This window comes from Phalacrocorax carbo, chromosome 10 (genome assembly GCF_963921805.1).
Source record: "Phalacrocorax carbo chromosome 10, bPhaCar2.1, whole genome shotgun sequence".
Taxonomy (NCBI): domain Eukaryota; kingdom Metazoa; phylum Chordata; class Aves; order Suliformes; family Phalacrocoracidae; genus Phalacrocorax; species Phalacrocorax carbo.
Genome location: NC_087522.1, coordinates 24,079,532 through 24,104,038, shown reverse-complemented (window position 1 = coordinate 24,104,038; position 24,507 = coordinate 24,079,532). Strand labels below are relative to the sequence as shown.

General features: G+C 47.4%; 1 protein-coding gene across 1 annotated transcript; it reads left to right on the top strand.

Moving 5' to 3' along the window:
- The first annotated feature begins 14,049 nt into the window (after positions 1–14,049).
- On the top strand, positions 14,050–16,576 carry CHAC1 (ChaC glutathione specific gamma-glutamylcyclotransferase 1). Its single transcript, XM_064462527.1, has 3 exons — positions 14,050–14,371; positions 14,458–14,493; positions 14,747–16,576. The coding sequence occupies exons 1-3, from the start codon at positions 14,084–14,086 to the stop codon at positions 15,176–15,178; spliced, it is 756 nt and encodes a 251-aa protein (XP_064318597.1). The 5' UTR covers positions 14,050–14,083; the 3' UTR covers positions 15,179–16,576.
- Positions 16,577–24,507: the final 7,931 nt, after the last annotated feature.

Sequence of the window (24,507 nt, the reverse complement as noted above, 5' to 3'; positions counted from 1 at the left end):
TTAGACAGAGGGGTTATTTCTCAGGCTGAAGGTTTCACAGAGGATGCTATGGAGTCCAGTTTTGACTCTTCTTTGCTGCAGAGCTCATTATTGTGACAGAACTAGAAAACCTCACACCTGGTGATGTGTGAAAGAAGACGCATGGCAGAACTATATTTATGTTCAACATACACCAAGTCACCCTGGCGTGAAGGGAGGAAGAGAAGAGACCCAGTTCTTGGCTTGGATTTGCTCTCTCGTACTTCTTGACTGCAAGAAGTGCAGTACGTAGGCTTTGCATTAGACGAATGGAGCCCTCTTCAGCTATAGCCATCACTGCTTTGGGCCACCCCATCACCTTGCAGCAAAATCTAAATCCTTGCTGCTGTTCCACTTAACCTGCCTACCCACGTATCCATTCACAACTACACATTCATAGCCAAGGCCTTGGCATGTAACAGCTGCCTGCTCCCCTCCCCTCTGTCTGCTCACCCATGGAAATCCAAGGGGTAAGAAATCCCAGGGCTCTACTGTGCTGCTTGGCACTACATGGCAGCGCAAACTTGGAAAGCCGGTTTAATGAGGCAGCTAAGAGGAGAGAAGAATGCTTGGAGGTGGATGTACACTCTAAGCTGCTGTGCCACCAGATGTTAGCATAACCTGTTGAATAACAGTTTGCTTGACCTGTTCATTTAGGCTAAAATGAACACACAAATCTGCCAGCAGGTCGGGAGGGACAGTGAGAAAAAGCTGGGACAGATGGAGTGCATTGAACTTTCCCACCAGCTGGATCTAGAAGAGAACAGCCATCCACAGCCTCTGTTCAAGGACATTTCATACTATAGGCTCCCATTTCAGCACAGAAGGTAATGAAGTGGGGGATAGGAGAGGAATAGGTGGCCAATGATTCGACTAGAGATGCAGCATTAAATGGTCCCTGGACAACAGTTTGATCACCTCAGCCGTCTCCAGGATTGGAGAGAAAAGGCACTGGCAGATTTGGGGCAATTCTTCATGCCTCTGACTCTGAAGGCATCTATTATGCAAAGACTAAGACTCAAATTAAAGGAACCACTAATTGCTTAATCTTAAGCATGTGATTAAGTTCAGCATCAAGTGATTTAAACACATTTTTAACAGTCTTCACCCAGGAACCTTTGATAATTTTGACCGAGTCTTGCTTTGGTAAGATCCATATTTTCTTGTGTAAGCATTAAAACATAACAGGGTCTGATCATAACATTATCCACGCAGATGGTCAGTCCATGAGTGGGCAGCACTGTGACTGCCCATTCCTGTTTGAAGCAGTGGAATATGGAATAAAGCCAAAGATTTTGGCATTAGCCTGCAGTGCCAGACTTTAGGTATAAGCCTCTGCCAACCAAGATCCCAGAGAGCAGAACACTACCGTCCTCTCACCCTGCATCCACCTCCGCATTAAGCCTCTCTCTTCCCCAGGCAGCGGCCAAGCGCTCCAGCTGACATTGCAAGGTACCCACCGCCAGAGGCTGGGGTCTTGGCAGGTTGTAGCCAAGTGCTATGGGATTGGAGGTTGTGAGATGTGATTTTAAAAAGTGAAAACAATTATCCTAAAGAACCATTAGCCTCTTGAAGGGCTGTAAGGCAACAGCCTTCCTATCTTAGCTGGCACAGGCTACCTAAAACGGGACTTCTACTAGGGAAGACTAAAATATATTGGAAAGCCCCTGCTGTACGGCAATGACATATGTGTGTACCCCACAAAATCAAGAACGGACTGTGCATGTCCTAGCACCGCCAAGAGCAATCTCATGGTCGTCAGAAGCTGGATTGCAATCCACTTTGTTATAATTATCTGGGGGCTCTGGAGTGAGAGTTTATTTCTTTTCTTAAAGGAAATATGGACTCAGGGAACTGGTTTCTATCCAATACACACAGGTAACAGGACAGAGAGTCTTTCCTCAACAGTGCAATCTGTACCAAGGTGGGATTCGCACATGTTTGAGGGTTTGAAATACATGTGTTAGCTGGCAGTTGTGAAACCTTACACCAATGATACCTTCAAGGGAATGATTTCAAGGCTTTTCCTTGAAATGAGAGGAGGAAAACACCTATCAAAAAGAGTTGACATTGTCAGCTGTTGTCCTGGCACCAGTCTAGTGTTCCCACCTCACAAAAATCTGGCTGTGCTCTTCTTAGCCTGATGTAACCTCAGGCTATGTGTAACACCAGAGTTAGTAAACAGGCAGTGACGATGCCTCTGCTTGTGTACAGCATTCCAGTCCAATCATGACATCACATACCAATCACTCGGGTTATGACTTTGGTATTCCACCGACACACGAGTCATCAGCCATTCGACCAGAGTACCCACAGCTTTAGTCTGCCTCAGGGGAAGATTCCCCATAGTCAGCACCGTACAGCTCACTTCCAGATTTCATGCTGGCCATTAAACAGGGAGGGTGCCCTGGTGAAATCTGGATCCAGATTCATCCAAGCTACTGGCTGGGTGGGTGGATCTGGGGGATGAGTGCTATAGGTGAGGTACAGGAATGCAGGTGGAATTCAGATTGCATTAATTTAAGAAGATTACTTGTAAAAAACATGTAATCCACATTAACATCACTTTTCCCTCTTCTCCATCTCCCCCCAAAATTCCCATTGTTTTTCAAGAGCCCAATAGGCCCAGACACCTGTGTCCCTTCACCAACACTACCCTTTACTCCAGCCAAGGCAGATACACTGAATTTACATTCCGATCTAGTGACATTGTTACTGCCACCACACACAGACAGACACAACTAGGCAGGTTATTTGGCACTGGAAAGATACCTCAGTGCCTTGAACTACCAAAGAGCTGCTGAGAGCTGACGTAGAAGGGGAAGAGCGACAAGGAAAACTCTGGCCTTGGTATAAACAGATGAAGCTACTGAATTCAGCCTAGTGAAGTTTAGCTTCTGCTCTTAGGTCAGTTCCAAAAAGTTCAGCATGTAGCAGTGTCTGAGATTAGACAACATTAGGTACATGAGAAAAATGAAACTGCAATGGAGATATGTCATGGCTGAGCTGGAAAAGGTTAGTGCCAGATCAGAATCAATAGCACGGCCAGAGCAAATGGAGATAAACAATCTCACAGGGAATATTCATAGGTCAGAGTCAGCCAAGAGAGGAGCAACATCAGGACATAGTCAAAGAGTGCAGGAAAACGTTCGGACTACTGCCGTTACATGCACAGAGGAGTTACCTAAGCAGACATGAGAACAGGCTAACAGTAAATATCTTGTTCTGTCAACACTGGCTGCTGTTTTCAGCCACGGGAATTAAAACACTGGCAAAGTATGACAGCTCTTGATGGAGCCGAACTCTATTTGCGGATGCCCACAGGTCATTGGTAGCTGAGGAACTCCTAAGCAGAACTCAAATGCCTTCACTAGTGATCTTAACCAGCTAAGAGCTTGGTCACTGCCAGCCTATATCATTTTGCTGTCAATCTCACAGCTATTCTGTGGGCCAGCGCCTGTCCCTCAAGTCACCATATTCCCTGCACAGAAGAGGACGCAATGTCACGAGTCACTTCCCTGTTGCCTTCCAATGAAGAACACAGACCACAGAACTGCGCTGTCAACACTTCCCGCACATGGCTCACACGGCCAGGAGGTGCAGTGGGAACACTTTTCCTGCACCTAGAAAAGCTGTTGAGTTACCCTTCCTTACTGTCCATTCAACCAAAAGGCTGGCAGTGGCCTTTTCACATTTGCACTGGGAGAAGGGATGCTGTAACCGGTTAATGGACTGGCTGTTCAGGGCTGCAGGAGCTCTGCTTGCTTAGGCATTCAGGCACAGCATGGCAACAGAGCTATCATTCACGCAATATGCACCCGTGCCTTATGCCCGGTGAACAAAAGCAAAGGACACTGCCTCTGGGTAGTGACTTTTTGTTTTGGCCTGGAGAATGGAGGTGAAGTCAGTGTCTGTAGGTACAGGCATGTCTAGACAACACAAAGCTAGGGCAGAAAGACCAGCCATCACAGTAAGCCGAGCTGATACAGCCATGCAGTCCAAGGCTCTTTGCGCTGACGGTGCCATGAGTCACGAGCAGTAGAGGTGGAGCAGCCCAGTGGCTCCCAGTTTTTGTACGTGCCTGGAGTCACCTTCCCCGAAACACAGTGCAACCACAGAGAATTCACCCCCATTTATGCTAATGCTCTGAGTCACCCTGTTGATCAGCTGCTCTCTTTGCAGCCACTACAACAGCAGTCTTGGCCCGCAGTCAAGTGCCTGAAGCTTGGCCACTGGTGTTCCTCCTACCTGCCTTCTATTACCACCACAGCCTGTGACTCGATGCGATATGTCCTCACGAGCCTTCTGTTTCCATTCTAGTGCAGGACAGCACAACCATTCTCCCACATGGCCCAGGTTTTTCATATGGGGCAGAAAGGAAACTTTCCCTCCCCCCAAAAAAGCACAGCAAAACACACGTATGGCTGTTTTTCTTTTTAAAGCCAAACCCAGACTTTAAAGAGGCTGCAAACAGAGCCATTGCCAGCCTGGTAACAGACCACAAAAAACATGACTTCTCTTGAAAAGAGAATCCATTTTATTTCACTAGAAAAATTCTGTTCCTACATGGGCTACAGCTGCACTTTCTGACCTCTCATTCCAGAGGGCTTGGAAGTATCATATCTCCTAAACAGAACTGAAAAAGGTTTAATGTTGAAATCATTTTATCTTCATAATCTTAAATAATTTTATCTTCATAATCTTAAATATTAAGTATTTGAGAGTCATGACGTCTCCATGATGGAAGTGATAACATTGAGCTTTCAAATGCTGTGCAGTGAACTCCCGCAAAGGTTACAAAGCGTGGAACGCACCAGGACCACCCAGAACGGGTCACAGCCAACGCGCACAACAGCTCTGTCCAGGCAGATGCTTTTTCTGCTCTGATCTTGTGTGTGGTTGAGTGTAGGACAATGCTCATCACTGGCCATGAAGAAAGTCCAATGGCTTCTGATAACTTTTGAGTACTCTCAGCCATGCAAGTTCTTGCTGGCCCCACATGTGAGAAGGTGGCAGGCACTTGACTTCACAGAGCAGCGTGCCGGGCACCCAGGTCACAGACAGGAGCATATCCAACTTTGGAGAGATGCTCAAGAACTGACTGCTAGCCCACAGCATGGAAAGGATGGCCTGGACCGACTGCGGGGCAGCACATGTTACTTATGGGTTTGTACTCCAAGATGAAAGAGGTTGTTTCTGTGGAACCTGCACGTATTCTCGCAAGCCCTCCGTGCCTGCTATCCTGGCACTCAGCTTTGTCTTCTGGGGCAGAGAGACAGCCTGATCTGACACACAGATGCTCTCTCTGAATTAAAGAGCTGGCAGAACTTGCGTATCATATTTGCCAGGGCACAACAAGGGAGACAGGCAATGCTTAGCAGGTGTGTGAGTCATTTCTTGGCTTATTAAGTGCTTTTTCCATAATGTTTTGTTCTAAATAAATAGCATTGTGCTTTCAGGAAGGTGGTGATCATTGGCACATTCTGCTTCCCATCCTTGGGAAGAGCGCCTGTAATTAGTAAAGACAGATATTCAGATCTGCTGGGCTAATCACAAAAAGATTCAACAAGGGAAACTGCAGACCTAGGTTACCAAACTAAAGGGAGAAGAAAGCAGGGTTTACTTTGAGAGAGCTGAGAAGTAAGGGTCCCAAACCTACATGGACATGATTTAGGAAATCACAAAAGGAGTGGAATTACTGTTAAGCCAGAGTCTCTTCTATTAATACCTCAAAACCAAGCATGTTAGCTCACATACAACACATCTACAGCTACTTTTCAAACCTCAAACAGTTCTCAATATAGCTGCCAGAGGTACTAAAACATAAAACCAAATATTTTCAACTGTTTATTATAGGAATTCTCCCAAGGATTGCAAATTCCCTTCAGACAGAGGCATAGTCTTAACATCAGAACACAAAATTCTGCCCAGCGTGGCCATGTTTAAAGGAAAGTTTTCCAGTATTTGTCACTAACAATAACCTGCTTGGTATGAGCCACAGCTTCAAAACCATTTAGGGTATTTTGTCACAGCAACCAGACTTTTAGTAGTTCCAGAAATAAGCAAATCCCATTTACTGATACAACAGCATAGAACACTGTCATTCTCTGCATTAAGCATCACCTTAGCTAGCTCGGTCGCTTGCAGCAACACTCAAATGTTCAAAAGAGTGGAATGCAATATAAGTGAGGCATACTTAGAGATTGGAAACTGTAAAGAAGAGAGGATCCAGTGAAGGAGCAGTTCTTATCAAGATACCTCTCTTTCGCCACGCTGATCTGTAAGGCCCACATGGTGAGTGACTGGTTCATTGCTTTGATCGGACGGTCAACGCACACATCTTCCTGCTCTGGAACAATCAAAAGTCTAAACAGAAGCACTGTTACTACCCTCCTTTTTGCCTTGATAAGATTTGGATGAGCGAGTAGCAGGTGGGTTTCCTTTCTTTCTCAGAGGAAGACTATTAGTGACTGCTGCAGGTGGAAGTCCTTCCCTCTGGCCACAGCAAGGAGGTGGGGGACTGGCAGCTCTCCTTACAGCAGGGTATGCTGGGCTCTACCAACTGGCTGGTAGAGGGAGGATTTGGTTCCTCTTTGCACTGCTTAGTCTCATTCCGGACTTCATCCTTACTCTCTTTATTGGCCTTTCTCACATCTCTTTAGCTGTGTGGTTTATGGGCTTTGTTCCCAAGGAAAAGCCTCTTGTGCCATTATTATGCTTGGGGACCTGCTGTTTTTCATCTTCAGAAAGCGTGCCAGCTAGTTCTGGTCATTTCTTAAAGCTTGGTGATAGACCTTGCAGCTCACTTTTCTGCTGGCAAATAGAACATGAATTTCAACTTCTTTCTACCCTTCCAAATTCCAGATGATGCTGTAACATCACCTTGTTTGGGGTTTCTCAGTAGTCAGGGATTGAGATGGTGCTTCAGGGTTTGCATTTGTTCTGCAGCTCATGCTTTGCCATTAGTACATCAGTCAGATATTTCAGAACTCTCAGTCTGTGCCTGTTCGGGGCTTTGTGGTCATTCTCTAGCTAGCTGTGTCTTGGGTTTAGGAGAAAATGAATCCATAACATCTACACCACAGAGAAGCAATGCTTGTTATGAAGATGCTGTGATGATGTGGCCAAGAACAGCTGCAAGCAAGTCAGGACAAAACCTTACTATTGTAAACTGATGAAACCTTTCCGACACCACAAATCAGTGGAAATTCTGGAGCTTGGCTCCAACTGACTGAGGCTATTCTCTGGCTATGTCCTGTGATGCTTCTGAAATGGAAACTTTCTGCTCCTCAAACCAGAGTGTTGGACGGAAAGGCCCCGCCGGTAATACATATAATGACATTACATAACCTCTGGTGCAGTTAGATCTACATAAAGTAGTTATTTTTCTGTTATTGGCTCTTCATCTGGAGGAGCAGGGGTTGCAATTTTTAAAACTTGCTGCTCTGCAGGTTAGGATATTCTTTCCCATCTCCAGTCTATGCCACCCGTGTCCAGATAACGTTTATATGCTTTTGTGCTGATTCAGTTTGAATAACAACTCCCTTCTCCTTCTCTTTCCCACAGTCACCATGATAAAGCCCGTGATGTAATGACCATTTCCCATTCCTATTTGGAGTGGAATTTGGGAAATTCCGTTTCCCAAAAGTCCCATCCATTAGGATCCCAGTCCTACTTCCCTGTTTACATATGGCCAGACTAAGCAAGTCCAGCATGCTCTGGGAGGGAGGCTTCTTCATCCCCTCGATCAGCCTAATAGCTCTGCCCTGTTCTGTCCGTGCTTTCATCTTCCTTTTGAAATGTAAACAGTCTTTCAGTTGCAGCTTCAGCGGGGTATTGTGCAACAGCGTTTACTCTTGTTGATTTGGCAGGTGCTCCCCTCACGCAGCCAGGAACCGCACTGGCACGTCTCAGAATAATGGCACCCAGTTAATGCCCCCCAGTTCTCCTCTCTTATACAGTGCAGTCATCTCCCCCTTAACAGTTCCTGTCTGCATCTCACCTAATAGCTTGTCATGCGTTAGCCTACTAAATACTTCGCTGAAGCATAGGCAAATTACATCTGCACATTCTCTTCTCTGCAAAAGTCAATTATCGAAGACAGCTGTGAAGCTGGACTGCAGTGAAGTGTTTCGCTAATAGGAAGATTTGCGTTACTGAGATCAGGCTAACAGGTCTTCAGTTTGCTACGCTGTGTTTTATTTTTCCTGTCTCAAATACAGGCACTGCTTGCTGTCATGTGGTACCTGCCCCACTTAGATGTATTTACATTTCTTGCTAATAAACTCCTTCTTTGTGTCTGTCTTTCACCTCCCTTGACGAAAGCACCAGGAGTTCTTAGAACTTTTTTGCTTCAGATGTAGTAATTTTTTAAAAGCCTCACAACAATCACCGTCCTGCCTTTTATTGGTTTGCACCAAAGCTATCTTCAGCCTTGACAGTTGTATCGCTGCCTGTTATCTCACTTCTTTCTTGATCCTCTTTTCATTTGACTAGAAAGCCTCTTACCGAGTTTTAAACCATTTGCAGTGTGTAAATTACCCCCTACTTCTGCAGCTCTTGCTTCATTCCATAGAAAAGCGCCAAAAAAAGAGGTTTCTCTGTTGCATTATTCCTTTTCCATCCTGTATGAGCTCCCTGTTCGTTCTTAAACCCTCTTTGAAATCAGGTGGTTACTTCCCTAAACATTTTTCCTTCCCTGCTTAGGATGCAAATTGTAGATTACTTTCTACCTTTGAGTTAGAATTCTGAGGGTCTTCCACATTTCTGTCTTTGGACTTTACAGTTTACCTGCTTTTACCAACCAGTTTCTTCAGGTTTTTCTCAAATCTGCTTTGTTAAAATTTTAGCTGTAAACCCATTTCTCTTCTCTTTATACTGGAAGTGAAACTAAACCATCTCCTGAAGTGAAGCTAAATGACAACACTAAATCAGCTGGGGTAAGGTGCTGACATTTACAGTGAAGGCTGAGGTTCCCTGCCCAAGCCATGTGAGCCCATGCCTCCTCCATCTGTGTCTCACCTTAAAGCTGCCAATGTAGGCATCCACATGACTCCTCAAAATGCCCTTCTAGGTGTCAGCGTAGTGTCTGGGCAGCAGAGTAAGGCTACAGGGAGCAAAGTAAAGAGTAAAGAGCAGGGAGTTACCCTGTACCGAAGGATGAGCCAATCTAGTTCACGGCTCACGGCCTGGCACTCGCGAGCTCCTTGGCTTGGGATGCTTTGGGCTTAAGCAAAAGGGGTTTCCAGCAGGTCTGTTCTCAGCTTTTACATTCAGTATCCAGTTTGCCCGTCCCTCAAGCTGTGCTAGTAGGAAGTGTTTGAGTTTCTTTTCTACCCTAAAGGAAGAAAAGACAAAGTTCCCTAAGCTCCTGCTACAACCCTCCACACTGCCTCCTCAGTCTCTGCTCACTATGTCTGCCTTTAACCAAGACAAAATCCAGTCTGAATTTGGAATTCTGATTCCTTACAGAGGAATTTTTGATGCGCTGATGCTGGGGGGACCTCAGTATCGGTCAGCCCCAGGGAACGCGACAGAGGGGCAGGGTGATCAGGGCAGCGGAGGCCAGCTCCTGCCAGCAGGGTCAAAACCGCCCACCAGTTTGGAGTGAGAATGGGAGGGGAAGTCAGCAAAAAGCATAGAGCAGCAGGTCCCTTGGGTGTACCAGACTCAAAAGCCAAACCGATAATGCTGGGTTTTCTTCAGAGGACTTCTCAGTCAACTACCAGGCCACCGGGGGTTGATAGCATGTTAAAATGCTCTTTGGGTCTGTGGATTAATTTTTTCCCCCCTCATGTAACTAATTCAAATACAAATCAAGTTTGTCATGGCTCAATCAAGTTAGTCGTTCCCATCTGTGGGCATTCACCAGTCTTTGGGATACGAACTGGACAGGCTGCAAAAGCGAACAGCAGAGCTGACAGCAGCCAGAGCTGTAGCAGCTATAGGGGTGAACAGACTGAAAGTGGAGTGGGGCGGCAGCAGCAGCAGCTGATGTTGTGTCCTGCAGAAGAATCCCCCAAACTATTAATCCTATTATGAGTGTTGACAAGCAGACACCTAAATGTGGAGACTTGTGTGGCAGGCTTGTTTGATTTCCACCGGAACAGTGCTTTATCTGCACAGTTTCCTTGTTGTTCTAGATACGTAGACTTCTGTTTTTCAGTCTGGTGTCCTTACAGTACTGTGTCCACTAGAGTTTAGGGTTGTTCTCTTTAAAGTACTGGTATGCCCTTTGCCATTTTTTTGTTCTCTTGCTCAGGACTGTATTTAACCCCATGAGTTAAAGCATTTAACAAGGAACGTGCATTCCTTTTGGATGTAGCAAACAAATCCAAATACACCCCTGCCCACCGTTCCATACATCACTCCTGATCCCCAAGCTTTATTACAGAAGCTTTGACAATACCCCATCTGTATTTCCGTGTTCGAAACAGGGATGACTGCATATTTACATGGTAAGTGTTCACATCTGGAGGAGATTTGTAAATGCGTAAGGATTGGATTCAACAAACAGAAGTGAGTAAGACCCTTGGTGAGGCACATGGATATGGCATCGGGAATATCAGGGGAATAGTACTGATTTACACCGCTTTAAAATGCCTGTGGCGTTGTTTGAACCTCACCTCCAATTGCAGTAGCCGTAATCTTTACTGAAGCCTTAGGGAGAAGGGACAGATTTATTTTTTTAAATTCTCCTGTCTGCTTACTACAGAAAGAGGGAAGCAGTGCCAAGCTGTTGGAGGAAGATGTGGTGGTACCTGGAAATGAACTGGTAATCCTTCTCTCCCCAGTCGGTATTTTCTGAATGGAGCAACTTTTGGTAAAACCCAGCGTGTGCCCGCAGCTTACTGAAGCAAATAAGAGCCTGAAACACAAGACGAAGCTAATGGCCGTTCCAATACACTGCTACGTGTCACGCCAGCCCTGTGTTGGTTCCTCTGGCTCTGATTCACCACTAGCCTGAAAAACAGGCAGGTCTGGCACTGATAGTCACCTGGCACTAACATGGGAATGCTCACTCTGGGGAAGCAGAGCACATACTGCTAGGGAGAAACTAGCTCCTCCTTCTCCCCAAACCTGGAAAAACTAGTTCCCGGATAATAATATATTGTATTACCTTTCTTACCTTTTCTTACCTTTATTTCAGGTAAGAAATAAAGCTGTGATTGACTTTTTCCCCTTCCTAAAGGTTTCCAGGCCAAAATAAACATTCTTACTGCTATTAAGAATTTTGTTATTGTAACTAATAGAGTATAACCATTATCTTCCATTCCTTTTCCCCTTAGTCACTGTTAAACCGTTAAAGCCCTATGGTTTTTTCCCCCTCTCCTTTTGTTGTACTCCTGAATCTACATCATGTTCCTTAACAGTTAAATCCATTGCCACTCCGCATCCTCCCTCACACCTGTTTGAGCGTTCATGTGATGTAGTTCGGCAGGCTGTTCTCCTTGCCTTGTGAATGCAAGCTCAACAATGCTGACAGACGCTAAATCCTCTCCTTAGTATCCACCTGCTGTACTTACACAGCCGCATCTATTCCATCTGTAAGATACCCTTCACCGCAGTCATCCTCACGCCCTTTGGTTTATTTAACCAATGTACAATGAAGGTAGTCAGTAACAAGAAATGGATTAATGAAAGCTTGAAACAAAAAAAAAAAATTCTTAACCTCTTGCTGTATGTGCCCCGACTTTAATAATAGTCTTCCCCCAGGCTGTGCTTCTCATGATGGAGCAATATTCCAATGTCTTTACACAAGACAATCATGGACTTGATTTCAAAAGGAGTTTCTAACCTCATTCCTAGTTGATCTGGGTGTAACAGCACTGAAGGGAGCAGAGATCTGTAGCGTTTAACTGGTGTGGGATCTGAAGCTGGTACCCTAAGGCTTTTGCTTTAGATGTTGGCTCTCTGTTGCAAACCTGGCCTAGCTACGTAGCAGAGCCTTTGGCAAAGGACGTAGAACTGAGACAGCTCTGCAATGGAGAGAGCCATTTTCCTCCCCCGTCAGCAAGCGTGCAGTCACTTCCCAGTGGCATATTTTTTATTTCTTGATCCAATTTTCCTTGGCTTGCACTAGTAGGTAAGATATCTAGTGCTTCATTTGCAAGACGTGCGTAATCCAGTGCATTTCTCAGATGGATAACATTCACATCCTCGGGAAAGCTGAAGAAGAGGCTAGATTTTGCTTACTGGTATCACAAAGACCAGAACCTAGCAAGAGCTTCTTCAGCTTATGTTTTAGACACTGATTCGTCTGTCACTGTTTGTGCCCTTGCTTGAAAAGGATGATGCAGCTACAGCTAAATAATTTTGATGTTTTTATTAACTTTTTAAAACTTTTATTAACAGTTTTTAATGCTTTTATTAACTACATATTGGGGTTTTGCTCAAATTTCCTTGATTTTAGCAGGAAAAAAATAAGGAACTAAACATGAATAATATAGGCTTGCTGCAACGGGACAGAGGGGTCTGGTTTAACTCCCACATGAAACTGGTTTCATGTGATTAAAAGGCCACACTATTTTAGCATGGACAAACTGCACAGCTAAGGCAGGAGTCTTGTACCTTAGAAGCCAGGATCCGCAAGACTGAAAATGTAAGACTAGAGATTTATTTCTTGTTCTGCCAAGCAAAGCTTTGACACAGAAAGCTGCTAAGAAGACCGCTTTCTAGAGCACTTTCTTGTCTGTGACCAAGGCCTCTGAGTATGGCAGCTGTACAAATGGGATGGATTTACATTCTGCCTATGGAAAGGAACCTATGAGAAGGAGTAAGAGGCTGCAAGCCTGTAACGGCATGTGTGTGCAGTGAGAAGGGCTGGGAGGATGCAGCGCTGACCCATGCCTTTGAGCCTGAGTAAGTCAGAGAAGGTGACTAGGAAAAGTGCAAGTGGAGAGGAAAAGTAAGGAGCTTTGGGCTCTGTTAAGGCTGACCTTGTGGAAGGTCATCCAAGGTGACAAGTCAGAGAGTCAGTCACGCAGGGCAGGAGAGGAGGGCATGCTGTGTAAGGCACGGTACAGCAGGACAGATGCGAGAGCCATGCAGGCTGTTGATGTCACCAGTGGTGAATGTGCCAAGGTACAGGAAGCACCCACTACAGTCTGTGCGCGCTGTAGCTACAACGCCCTGTTAAGTGGAATGGAAAGGTGGGTGCTGGTTGGATGGGACCCAACAGGAAACTAAAGAAAAGATTGTAAACAGACTGTTTGGAGTGATTAGATACAGAAAACAAGAACAAAAATGAGAAAAACTTCTATAAAAATATCCCAATGGCTTTGCTTCTCATTCTCCCCCTCCTTCCTGCTACCAAAGCGAGCAACTTTGTCATTTGAGCCCACCTCTTTTGCTGGGCTCTTTAGCCATCACAACCTGCTCAAAGCTGATTTACAGCTGGGTCTCCACCTCATACACAGACAGCTCTTGGCTAACAAATGTTGCCTATCACAAGCCCACACTCCAGCTGGGATTTAGTACAAGAGAAAATGCACTCAGCTGCCCAGATTCCGCAGCATTTCCTCGCATTCTATCGCTCTGTTTCACCTATATGCCTTATGCCTCAGCCCTGTTAACACTGGGAGCTGGCGCTTCCCCCAGTTTGATACTAACTGCTTGGTTTTTGAAGGCAACTGATGATGTTCTTGGATAAGCCAAAGGCGGGAGCGCGGGGCAGGCTCCCGAGGAGGGCTTGCTTGCTTATTCCACCCCAGCTTCTCCCTCTTGGGCACGGCGCAGTCCGCTCCATGCCCCCCAGGTTTGTTCCTGTGGGCAGGGGTCTGGCAAGCAGGTGATCGACCCCCCGGGGGTCACCGGGCGGGAACCTGGCGGGTGACGCCATCTCCCGGCCCCAGCCCGGGCGCTGACAGAAGGGATCGATCCCCCAGCTCCCGCCAAGCCCCGCCTTCTCACGCCGCGGCCCGAGGGGTAACGGCCGCCTGACGCAACCCCCTCCCTGCTTTACCCCATCGCGACGAAACATCCCGCCCTCGTTGCATCACCCCGGCGCAAGCCGCGCCGCGCCAATGAGGGGGCGGGGGCGGGGCCGGCCCCGGACGGCCTTTAAATGGCGGCGGCGGCCGGTACCGCTCCGCCAGCGCTTTGGCGCTGCTTCGCGCGACGGGCCGCCGCCATGAAGGGTGACCCGCAGCGCCCCGAGGAGCGCCCGGAGCCGCCCCCCCCGCCCCTCCTCTCCTCCTCGGCCCCCGGGGAGCCGCCGGTGTGGATCTTCGGGTACGGCTCGCTGGTGTGGAGGCCGGGCTTCGAGTTTACGTCACGGAAAGTGGGCTTCATCCGCGGTTACAGCCGGCGCTTCTGGCAGGGTGACACCTTCCACCGCGGCAGCGAGAGGACGGTAAGGGCGGGGGGCGGCGGGGGCCGGGGGGGGCTGCTGGCGCGGGATGGAGCCCTCATGCCTCTCCCTTTGCTTCCACCTCGCAGCCCGGACGAGTGGTGACGCTGCTGGAGGACCGCGGGGTGAGTACCGGGGGGGTCCCCGTGGCGGGCCGTGGGGTGCCAGGGTGCCCACGGGTGGCGGTGCCCGCACCAGCAGCTGGGAACTGCAGCTCTTACGCCCCCCCGGGGGCGTGAGGGGCGTGTGGTACCTCTGCCCCGTTCTGGGTTGTGCAGAGACCCCGCCAAAGCAAGGCAGGCTTGCTCTGAAATCCCACCGGACTTGCCCGCTGCCCTTACAGCATCCCGTAACTACCTTTTGCTCTTTCGCTTTTAGGCGTGCACGTGGGGTGTAGCCTACAAAGTCTGTGGGGAACAAATTGCTGCGTCGCTCCAGTATCTCAACATGCGAGAAGCTGTCCTAGGAGGCTACGACACCAAGTTAGTGAAGTTCCACCCTCAGGACAAAGATGTGGAGGAACCCATCCTGGCTCTTGTTTACATTGCAACACCCCAGAACCCTTCTTACCTCGGCCCAGCGTCTGAAGAAGACATTGCAGCTCAAATCATTGTCTCAAGCGGTTGTGCTGGTCATAACATCGAGTACTTGCTGAGGCTGGCAGACTTCATGCGCTACTTTTGTCCTCAAGCAGAGGATAAACATCTCTTCTCCATCGAAGAGGCTCTTATTTCCATCCTCCCATGTTTGTGCTGCACAGAGGAGTCTCTAGAAGAAACAGCAAGTGTCCCTCAGAAGGCTAACGGCTGAAAGGGAAAATTTTTCTTGCAGGGTCACAGCAGAAGGGATATAATGGAGAAAGCAATGGGGACAATCTTAACTCTGATAAAATATACTGGACTGAGTGAATGGAGAATTAGCACGTAGTAGGGGAAGGGAGGAGGTGGAGTAAGACATACTTGCTCTAGGACTTGCCATTATTACCTGTTACAATTACACTCCTTACCTGGAGCACCCTGATACCCATTGCTGCTTTCCAGGTGGGGAGCAGGGATCTTCACCGGGACTTCATTCTGTGAGACTGACTTCCAGGGGTCAAACCTGAAGCACTCTTTCTTTAGAGAAGAAAGAGGCTCATCTGTTCTATTCTGTGCACTTTTTTCTTTGAAGTCTAGTTGAGCAGGACTTGACTGGGTTTAAGCAGTATATATGCAATTCTACCTCAGATTGGCAAGAGGCTGTTCGTGTGGTGGTGGAGATTTTGGCAGGTTCTGCCAAATAAGACCTCCTTTTTTTTCCCTTGCCATGTCCCGCCTCCACTACAATGACTAAAAAGTATAGAACTGTAGAACCTGACACTAAATTTCAGGACTTCTGTGCAATAGTAAGTGAACTGGCCTCTGTAGGCTCTTTGGATCCTACTTCCGTATGTTGTGAAGGATCACAGTTATGCACTTAATTTTTACAGTGTCGTATTGTATTTATTGTGTATTTCCCCTTAGGAGGGATATCTAAACTGCTCACATGCAGCAGTGGTGTGTGGCCCGCATTCAACCTTGCATTTGTGCCTTCTAGTTTTAAATTGGTTTTCTGAGGAGCTAAGCCTGCTTTAATGACAGAAGCTTTTCTCCAAGCTTCACTGACCTTGTGCTGCTACAGACTGAACTGACTCCATAATAAACGGTCCTGCCCGTGTGGGAAGCATGTGCTCTCGGCAGGAAAGCTGCCTGGATGCAGCAGCACTTTATCTGGTACAGAGCTAGTTAAACCTCTGGTGCTTTAGGGGATAACCAGGGTTTCTGTAGAAGCATTTGAGGGTTCTAGCTCTGTACCTGAGTGTCTGTCTGGTTTGCTTTTATTTGACTGCAAAGGGCTATGACTGAACGTATTTGTAAGCCTTTGAGCTACTGAAAAGCCTGCCCTGATGGTGTTAAGCAGAGGCACTGCTGCAAGCTCAAACTTTCAGCTTCAGGTATTAACAGCGTGAAAACCCACAGTAGTTTGTAAGAAAACTCTGCTACTGCAACTGCAGCAAAATAGCTTCTGAGAGCTGACCCTGGGACATTTGACTCCTCCCAAATATCATGTGGGGTTTTTATTATTTAAAAAAAAAAAGGTAGGGACTGTTTGTATTACTGTGGCTTGTATGTAAATGAAGTGGTACTGTGCTGTGCCCAGTAATAAAACAAACTGACAAAGTCTTCTGTACTTTGCTGTTGGTTTTTTTTCATTACTGATGTTAAGTTCAAACTGATCCTTTTTTAATTTTTTTAATTGGTTTTTTAAAGAAAAAAAACCTAGCTGGTAAAGCTGCTGTAGTTCCTATGGGGTTTTTTTTCTGCTGAGCAGCTTGCCTCTGGATTTACTGGAAGACATCTATTGACCCCTTCCCTTTGGGAAACAGTGACTTAGTGACTTTCCCTTCCCAGCTCTTTTTGATCCTGGAGTGCTGGTGCTGACAACAGGTATGAGCCTTCCCTCGTGACCGCGCAGGCCAGGCACAGAAATGTAATTCTCCCTTGGCAGGTTGAAGGATTTCTGTTCTGAATAACTTGGCATTGCTGTTTCCAAGAAGTAATAGCAGAAGGACAAGGAACTGCCACCACAGCCAGATGTGCTGGCTGCAGTAAGGGAGGTGGTTATTTGTCCCTTGCCTTGTGTACAGGGGAAGTGTGCAGCTGCCCTGATTCCTATAGTGACCAGCTGCCTCAGTGCTAGAGGCACTGTACGTACCAGTACTACCTGCCTCGAGGCTTGAGTGATGGAGTGAAAACTAATTGAAACAACTGAATTTACCACTAAAGGCAGGTGCATTTTTTGGGGACAATAGACTAGAGAAAGCTTTCCCTGTTCCGTAGAGGTTCTCACTTCAGCTGAGCAGCTGCATCTTCTAGTTGAGGGGGGCTGTATAGCCAGCTGGAAAATCAAACTGTTAAAAAAAAAAAAAATGACCTTGCCTGCGTGGGGACACTTCCTCACTAGTACAACACTGAGGTCAGATACCAAAATATCTCCAGATAAAACAAAAACATCGCACCTTCCAAATTTTCAAAGGCCCCACTGACAGGAATCAACAGCAGATGTGCACTAAGCAAGCTGCATTGCTGTGGTCTCACATGGAAAGCCCCTTGCTTTTTTTGGTGTATTTAGCTTGGGTTGGCCCCACGATCTTTCATGTTGCTGGTAAAAGACAAGCAGTGAGTCCTTGTGAGCAGCCATCTGCACTAGGAATGTTCCTTCAGCTGCTGTTTCTTCTTCTGCTGAAAAACAGCATTTTAAGCACAGATGTGCTACTTCACTGAACTACCATTTTCTTTCCTGTAAGTTTTTTGCCGTGGACTTCCAAAAAAGGTCTCCTTTTCAGGAGTGGCTAGTATGGCAGCTTGCTACTGTCATTCTGCATCTTCAAGTCACTAAGACAATGAGGTATCACGTAGCTTCTTTCTCCTGAAGCTTTTTATTGTGTCCTGTGAGTCTGGGAACTGGTCATGTTTTGGTCAGTTGATGAATTTAAAAGGTTAACATCCCAGATTTGAACTCTGGCCATGTCAGTGTGGAAGCCAGCACCCTGGGACACTTGCTATACGCCCAGCTTAAGTTTGTACTGCTGCTCAAGGTTGGGGGATCACGGTGGCTTGCCTCGGACGAACCAAATGCAAGGAAGGTAATTGCTGGTTGGAGGCAGTCATACAACCACGGCGCTTGCAAGGGCCAGGCCGACAGTGATACACGAGGCCAGTGTCCTACCCAGCACATGTTTCACTACAGGCTTCGTCTTCCTACGTCATGACTCGCCAGGCCGGGGAAGCAGCTGGCTGCGGGTGCAGTTCCAGTTTCTGGCAGCGCTGCCACTGGCCTTACGGCTGGCCTGGGAAAGAGCACCCGCCTTGTCAGACGGTGAGACAACTGCCCTTGTTTGCAAAGTGCTGCCGGATGTTTCTGGAGATGCTTCCCTGTCTAGTGGCTTCCCCTTGCACGTGCAGTTTCTCTTCTCTGACTTCCCTATGACAAGCTCGTGCCTGTCGGGTCACCTCACATTAGAAACCAGTTGCAACAGAAACACGTTTACAAGCACTACCACTCACACACTTTCTGAGTCTAAAACCAGCACAATTCACATGATTTTGTTCCCTTCTTCAATCTTTTCCATTTTCCTGCCCAGCAGTTCCCACACAGCCCAGGAACATGGGCCTGAGTCACCACTTCCTCAAGTACTTTAGGACAGGACCTACCCAGCTGCTTTGCAGTGGCACAGCCAGCTAAATGAAGTAGATGGCACCAGTTAATCCGTCCCTGACCTTCACATGTAGCAAGTGCTCCTGAAGGCACATGGTCCTTAATAGGGCAGGAAAAAGGATAAACTCAGAAATGTTAAAAGGCTTCAGAGAAGACAAAACCAGAAGAAAAAGTCTCTGGTTCTTACGTGCTATAGTGTCATCTCAGTTTCAAGGTGGCGTGTCAAGAACTGCGGAGACTTCACACAAGTAAATCTCTACCAAGATGATTCCAGCTTTAGTAAAAAATGCTGTTTAAATATAGCATCACCAAAGCACGAGTGTCGTGGTTCAGCCTCAGCCGGCAACTAAACACCACGCAGCCGCTCGCTCGCTCCCCCCCCCCACCCCTGTGGGACAGGGGAGAGAATAGGAAGAGCAAAAGCACAAAAAAAACCTTTGTGGGTTGAGATGAAACAGTTTAATAATTACAATTAAAAAATTATAATTATAGTAAGAATTATGATAATATAATAAAATGGAAAAGGGAAAAAAAAGCAAAAAAAGCAGAAACACAAACGACACAACCGCTCACCACCCGCCGACCGACACGGCTGGTCCCTGAGCCTGGGAAGCTGGAAAAGCCCTTGACTAGCACAAGCCCTGCCCAGCAACAGCCAAAACATCTGCGCGTTATCATCAACATTGTTTTCATGCTAAGTCCAAAGCACAGCACTGCGCCAGCTGCAGTGAAGAAAATTAACTCTATCCCAGCTAAAACCATGACAGTCCACTTACCTGTGCTTGGTGGTCTTTTCTAGATGAGATGCCGGGTCAGAAAACGAGTGAGACCAGACTCGTGTTTGTGGCCGACGGCAATACAGACAGGCAGCTCAGCGGGGGGTGGCAGGGGACAGACCAGCATTCCTCAGCTGGGTGCGAAAGCAGCCAACAGCTGGGTTGAGTCTACTTGAGGAGAACGTAGGGTTGGGCATCCAGAAAGCGGGGCCAGCACAGACTTCGAAGGCTGCCGAGGAGCCGGAGCGGGATCTCAGGCACAGGAGGGGCTGGAAGGGAGAGGGGCAGCTCCGCATGCATACCCACGGTCTTGAGAGGGTCTCTGGGGCTCCGCCATGTGCAGCGGGGAGAGACGGGCTTGCAGGCAGCGTGCGCATCACAGGGAATGGCGCACGCTGGGTTTAGCAGCTGTTGCAGCTGGTTGTATGTAGTGCGTGTGTTATTCCATATGCGTCTGCTTGCCGCTCAGGAGACAGGCTGAAATGTGGATTTAATTACAGATGTTTCACAGGCAGAGGAAAAGCAAAAGATTAAAAAAAATAAATTATCACAGCTCCTGGACGGCCTCTGCAGCGACACACGGCCTGACCGGCAGGTGCAAGCGAGAGAGCAGCCGGTGCTCTGCTGCTACCGAGTCTGCAAAGGCCGTGCTCTGCCAAGCGCTCCCCCCTGCAGCAGAGGCGCAGCAACACTTTGTCCTCACTGTATACAGAGTGGATGTGTCCAGAAACAGTGTCTGGCTTGGTAACAGCCTGTTCTTCTCCTCCCGCTACCAGGAAAGACTGGACAGGGAAGCAGGGGAAAGAAAGTGGGTCTACTGGGTGTATAGCTGCACCCAGGACATGTCAGACTGACTTTGCATAAAATACCCAGCACAAAACACGCAGGTGCGGTCACCTGTGCGCTTCGCCGCTTCTCCATATAACACATTCCAGACCGTTAGGTGCCAGAACGGTAGCGCTGCCAATATGTCCCAAAAGCTGGAGTCAACCTAGGCCTGGAAGTCCTTCAGGAAACTTCAAATCGGGTTAGATCATGTTCAGCTCAATAACCTCATCCCAAAGGCAGAGAGGAAAAGCAAAGAGCAGAATTTGGATGAGAGATTTTCCCTGAGTCACACTTTGGCACCGCCAGTTTTCATGACACGGCACTGACTTCAGTAGCACCAAATCCAGAGGGTTTTTCAGAACTCAAGGGCCGATGCAACACTAAAAAGTGAAGTCCCAGCAGATGAGGGGGCAGTGACGTGCCACCAGCACACAGCCTAGCTCAGCACGGCATTATTCCCCATGCACGGGAAGAACAGAAAGGGATAAAACGGGGAAAAAAAAAAGAGTTACAGTGAGGCTATGGAAAAACTACACTTGCAGAAAAAAGAGAAGCCACTCAGTGGACTTTGGAATTTCCTACTACAAGTTGCCTTGGCTTATGTGAAAAATCTCCCTAATTTATATGCTGTATTAAAGTTACAAGAGAAGCCCTGTATGGGTTTGAAAGTGCCTTGGGCCCAGGAGGGAAGGGAGGGCGGAAGGACGTAGGCATTCTGGGCAGCACTGCTTTGTTGACAAACCCTGTACGCTTTTTGTTTGGCTCTTGGATGGATGTGTTTTATTCTCTCCCAACTCCCTTTTCATCTCATCCTAGTGCCAGCCACACTGAGGAGTGTTTATGCTTCTGAATTCCTGTAGCACAGCCAGTTCCTTGAACTCCAGAGAATGAGACTGAAATAACGCAAAATGTCAGGGAAGTTCAAAGACAGAGAGGTGCCGTTTTCCTAGCTGAGGACACCACACTGTTCCCAGACCACACTGGGCTGCTCTGGGGACACAAGAACAAAGACTCCCCTCGTACGTCCTCCGGTTTACGCTGCTTTTTGCCTCCTTCACCTCACTGGTTTAATGGGACTTATTTCCATGAAGCGTCAATTAAAACCACAAGGGATCAGTTTGGCCTGAGCCTGACGAGACACCTGATAGCTATGGGCACTTAAAACTCCTGTCACCAAGGGACAGGGGAAGTTTTTATCCCAACAGCTCAAGCCTCGCTGGCTCACATAGTAGGAGCGAGCCCCAGAGCACTGCTTTGTCTGCAAGCATATATCAGCTATTGAAGCACCTGGAGATCTGTAAGTGCTTCACCCACGGGAAGACACGTCAGAGGAGGACTTTTGGAGAGGAGAGGTTTCGTTCAGCCTCACTGGTCAGCAAGCCCGACCTTCAGAAACATGACAAATGTGCGCCTGGGCTGACGGGGCACGTGCCGGGTACCCGCAGGTCAACTGCGCCACGCAAGTGGGTAGCGTGCAGAGCAGCCACGGGCGGCCTCCAGCACATCAGGCACACCACCCCATGCGCCGCGTGAAGCCGCTGCTCGTACTTCCAGCTGCAGATTTCTGCAGACCCGGGGGCTCATTAGCATGGGCACGCACGTGACACGACACGCTCATTTGCACAGCACCTGCCCCACGCACCCTCGTTCAGAAGTGAAGGGAGGCTCGGGAACGGTGCAGGCTAACATGAGCGCTGGGTTTCACCACCTTACGGCCTCAGCAATCTGCTTTGCCTTGCGCTGGGGCTGTGGACTGAGCGACACCAAGAGCACAGATAATACCGAAGTCATTTCACAGACTCGCATCCAACCCGCTTACAGCAATTATAACCTCGTCTACAAACAAACTGCCTCGGGGACAACCACAGCCAGCTTGCTGATATTAAACTCCGTCCACACAAAGCATATGTGACATTTGAAAACATTTAGAAAACAAACTAAAAAAGCAGCCTCTAATTCCCTCATTGTTTAGACGGCACACCAAGCCTTTCCAAACTGCAGGTCGGCACCAGTCAAGCGCACGATGCCAGGGGAGGGAGGGAGCAGGGGCTGCCCTGTTCCCCAGGGATGGCGAGGAAAGACAGAGGCTGCTCGTAGATGTTTACGTTACCTCTGCTCACCCCGCGGGCACCTCGTGCCGGGGCAGCGCTGGTGGGTGCGCTTTCACGTGTCACCGCAGCTGCCAGCGCTGCAAGTGACCTCCCAGGACTGTGGCTGACATGTCGTCCCTCATCGGCCGGAGGTGTGCAGGGGTGGGAGATACTGTTACAGACAGCTGGGGTCCGCAGCTTTGTCCTCAGCATGCTTCTACAGCCAGCATGGTCTGAAATCTCTGACTTAATTTTGTTTTCCAGTGAGGTATCCATTTCTTTAAGTAAAACTGAGCCAAAAGTGTGTTTCAAACAGCAAGCCCATTTGTAGATTATACATAAATTCATTTTAAATAATACATACATTCATTCTTTTGGTCTGCTCTGTAAGAGTGTGTTTATCTCCAGGACGTTCCTCTCCACAAACACATGATCCCATTTTTAGAGAGGGAAAAGAGCAGGAATGCCCAGCTCCCCGCAGCTGTGATGGATGCTGCTTTTCAATCTTCCCTTTGACAGCAGCTGTTAGAGACTCCATTACCTCTGGACCTGTGAGGCTGGAGCCAGATGAAACCACGTCTCATTGCTGCACAGCGCAGTCAATTCTGGCAGCATTTGTGTCTCTAAACTACATATATATCGAACCTATTCCTGGAAATACATCCTATAATACATCCTATAATTTGAGGGCAGATGAGTTCAGGACTGAGGATGAAAAGTAACTGTGGGACTAGCCTCATTCAGAATAAATATCCACTATTTTTTCCCAGAGGATTCTTGCCTCATTTCTCTTGATGGGAGGATGCCAAAAATGAGCAGCAGTTCAATTCCTTTTTCTCCTGTGTGGTCCTATGTTTGTTTATGCACACCTTGCTCCAAATGCAGGGGGACCTTCCCCCTTCTCTCTCGCAAATCACTGTAGCAACTTTTGCAAATGACTGTAGCACCTTGGCAAATTTCAACTCCTGTTCACAAGACTTTTGTATTTCCATTATACAGGCGGGGAACCGAGACATCAAGAACATGATTTCCAAAGCACATGATGACTCCGAATGCATAATGTGAAGCGTTGAGGGATGATGTTTTTCAGCGTACTTGGAACTGTATGCTAGGCATTCAGAGATACCATGTAGGAAAACAGATAATGTGTGCTCATGTAATCAGCACTAGATCATGATGCAAACATGTGAGAGTCATCTGGATTTTTCAGGGATACCCTTACGTTTGCCATTGCCCAATGAGGGTCTGTGTGGTTGCAAGTTCAGTAACTGGCTCTCAGTAGTCTTCAACCTTCACGTACCTAAGCTTGCATAATATTTATGTGCCGACTGAAAAATAAGCTCAACAGAGAAACATTTTTATATAGCTCAGGGTGTTTCTGTTTCATACACATCACTCAAATTTGCTGCAGCCCCTCAAGCTTTTTTAGCTCGTGGCTGAGGCTCTCAGCTGCTGGCAGTTCCCAGCTTCTCACGTGTTTATTCCTGTAACATCTCAGACATGGGATCTGTTTTAAATTAAAAATTAAAACAACATTACTCTTCTCGTTTGCTATCAATTATATCACTGCAAGGAAGAGCTAGGCTTCCCTAATCTGTCTGTGAATATTCCACCAAACCAGCTCTCGCTCTTAACATTTAGTTAGTTGATTCCAGGCAGACACAACGATACATAGCTAAGGACAGCAAACCGCAGTGTAACCGAATTACATTAATTACGCAATACATGCCTCTGATTGCATATGCTAATAGCAAGTTATCAAAGGCAGGGAAGCAAGTCTCCTTCTGCAAAACTCATGATAGTGTGTTTCAAAAACACATAAATCACCTGGAGTTACAGCAGCCCGTAAGAAGAAATCATCATGACTTCCAGTCCCAAGTCAACACCGTGTTTAAAAACCTACTTGTGCTTTACAGATTCAGCGTCACGACGTCAGCAAGTTTTCAACTAGTCGATAGGAATTGAGCTGAGTGACAAATTACTGAAAAACTAGACAGCAATTATTTTTTCTTGTTAACTAGATTAAATGTATATCACAGTAAAGTTACAAGTTACAGACAAGTTACGAATACAAGTTATACGTAGTAACTTCTTCCAAACTCTGAACATGACAGAGAACGATGAAAGACTGCGATCGCCTGGAAAAACAGACATCATGAAGCTGAATCACTCTTTCAGGAGCACTTGAAATCCAGAGACTGAAAGTGTA

Coding starts and splice junctions, on each gene's coding strand:
- CHAC1 (XM_064462527.1), top strand. CDS start 14,084: ATGGCGGCGGCGGCCGGTACCGCTCCGCCAGCGCTTTGGCGCTGCTTC. Junction 14,372..14,457: donor ACCGCGGCAGCGAGAGGACG/GTAAGGGCGGGG, acceptor TCCACCTCGCAG/CCCGGACGAGTGGTGACGCT. Junction 14,494..14,746: donor CGCTGCTGGAGGACCGCGGG/GTGAGTACCGGG, acceptor TTTCGCTTTTAG/GCGTGCACGTGGGGTGTAGC.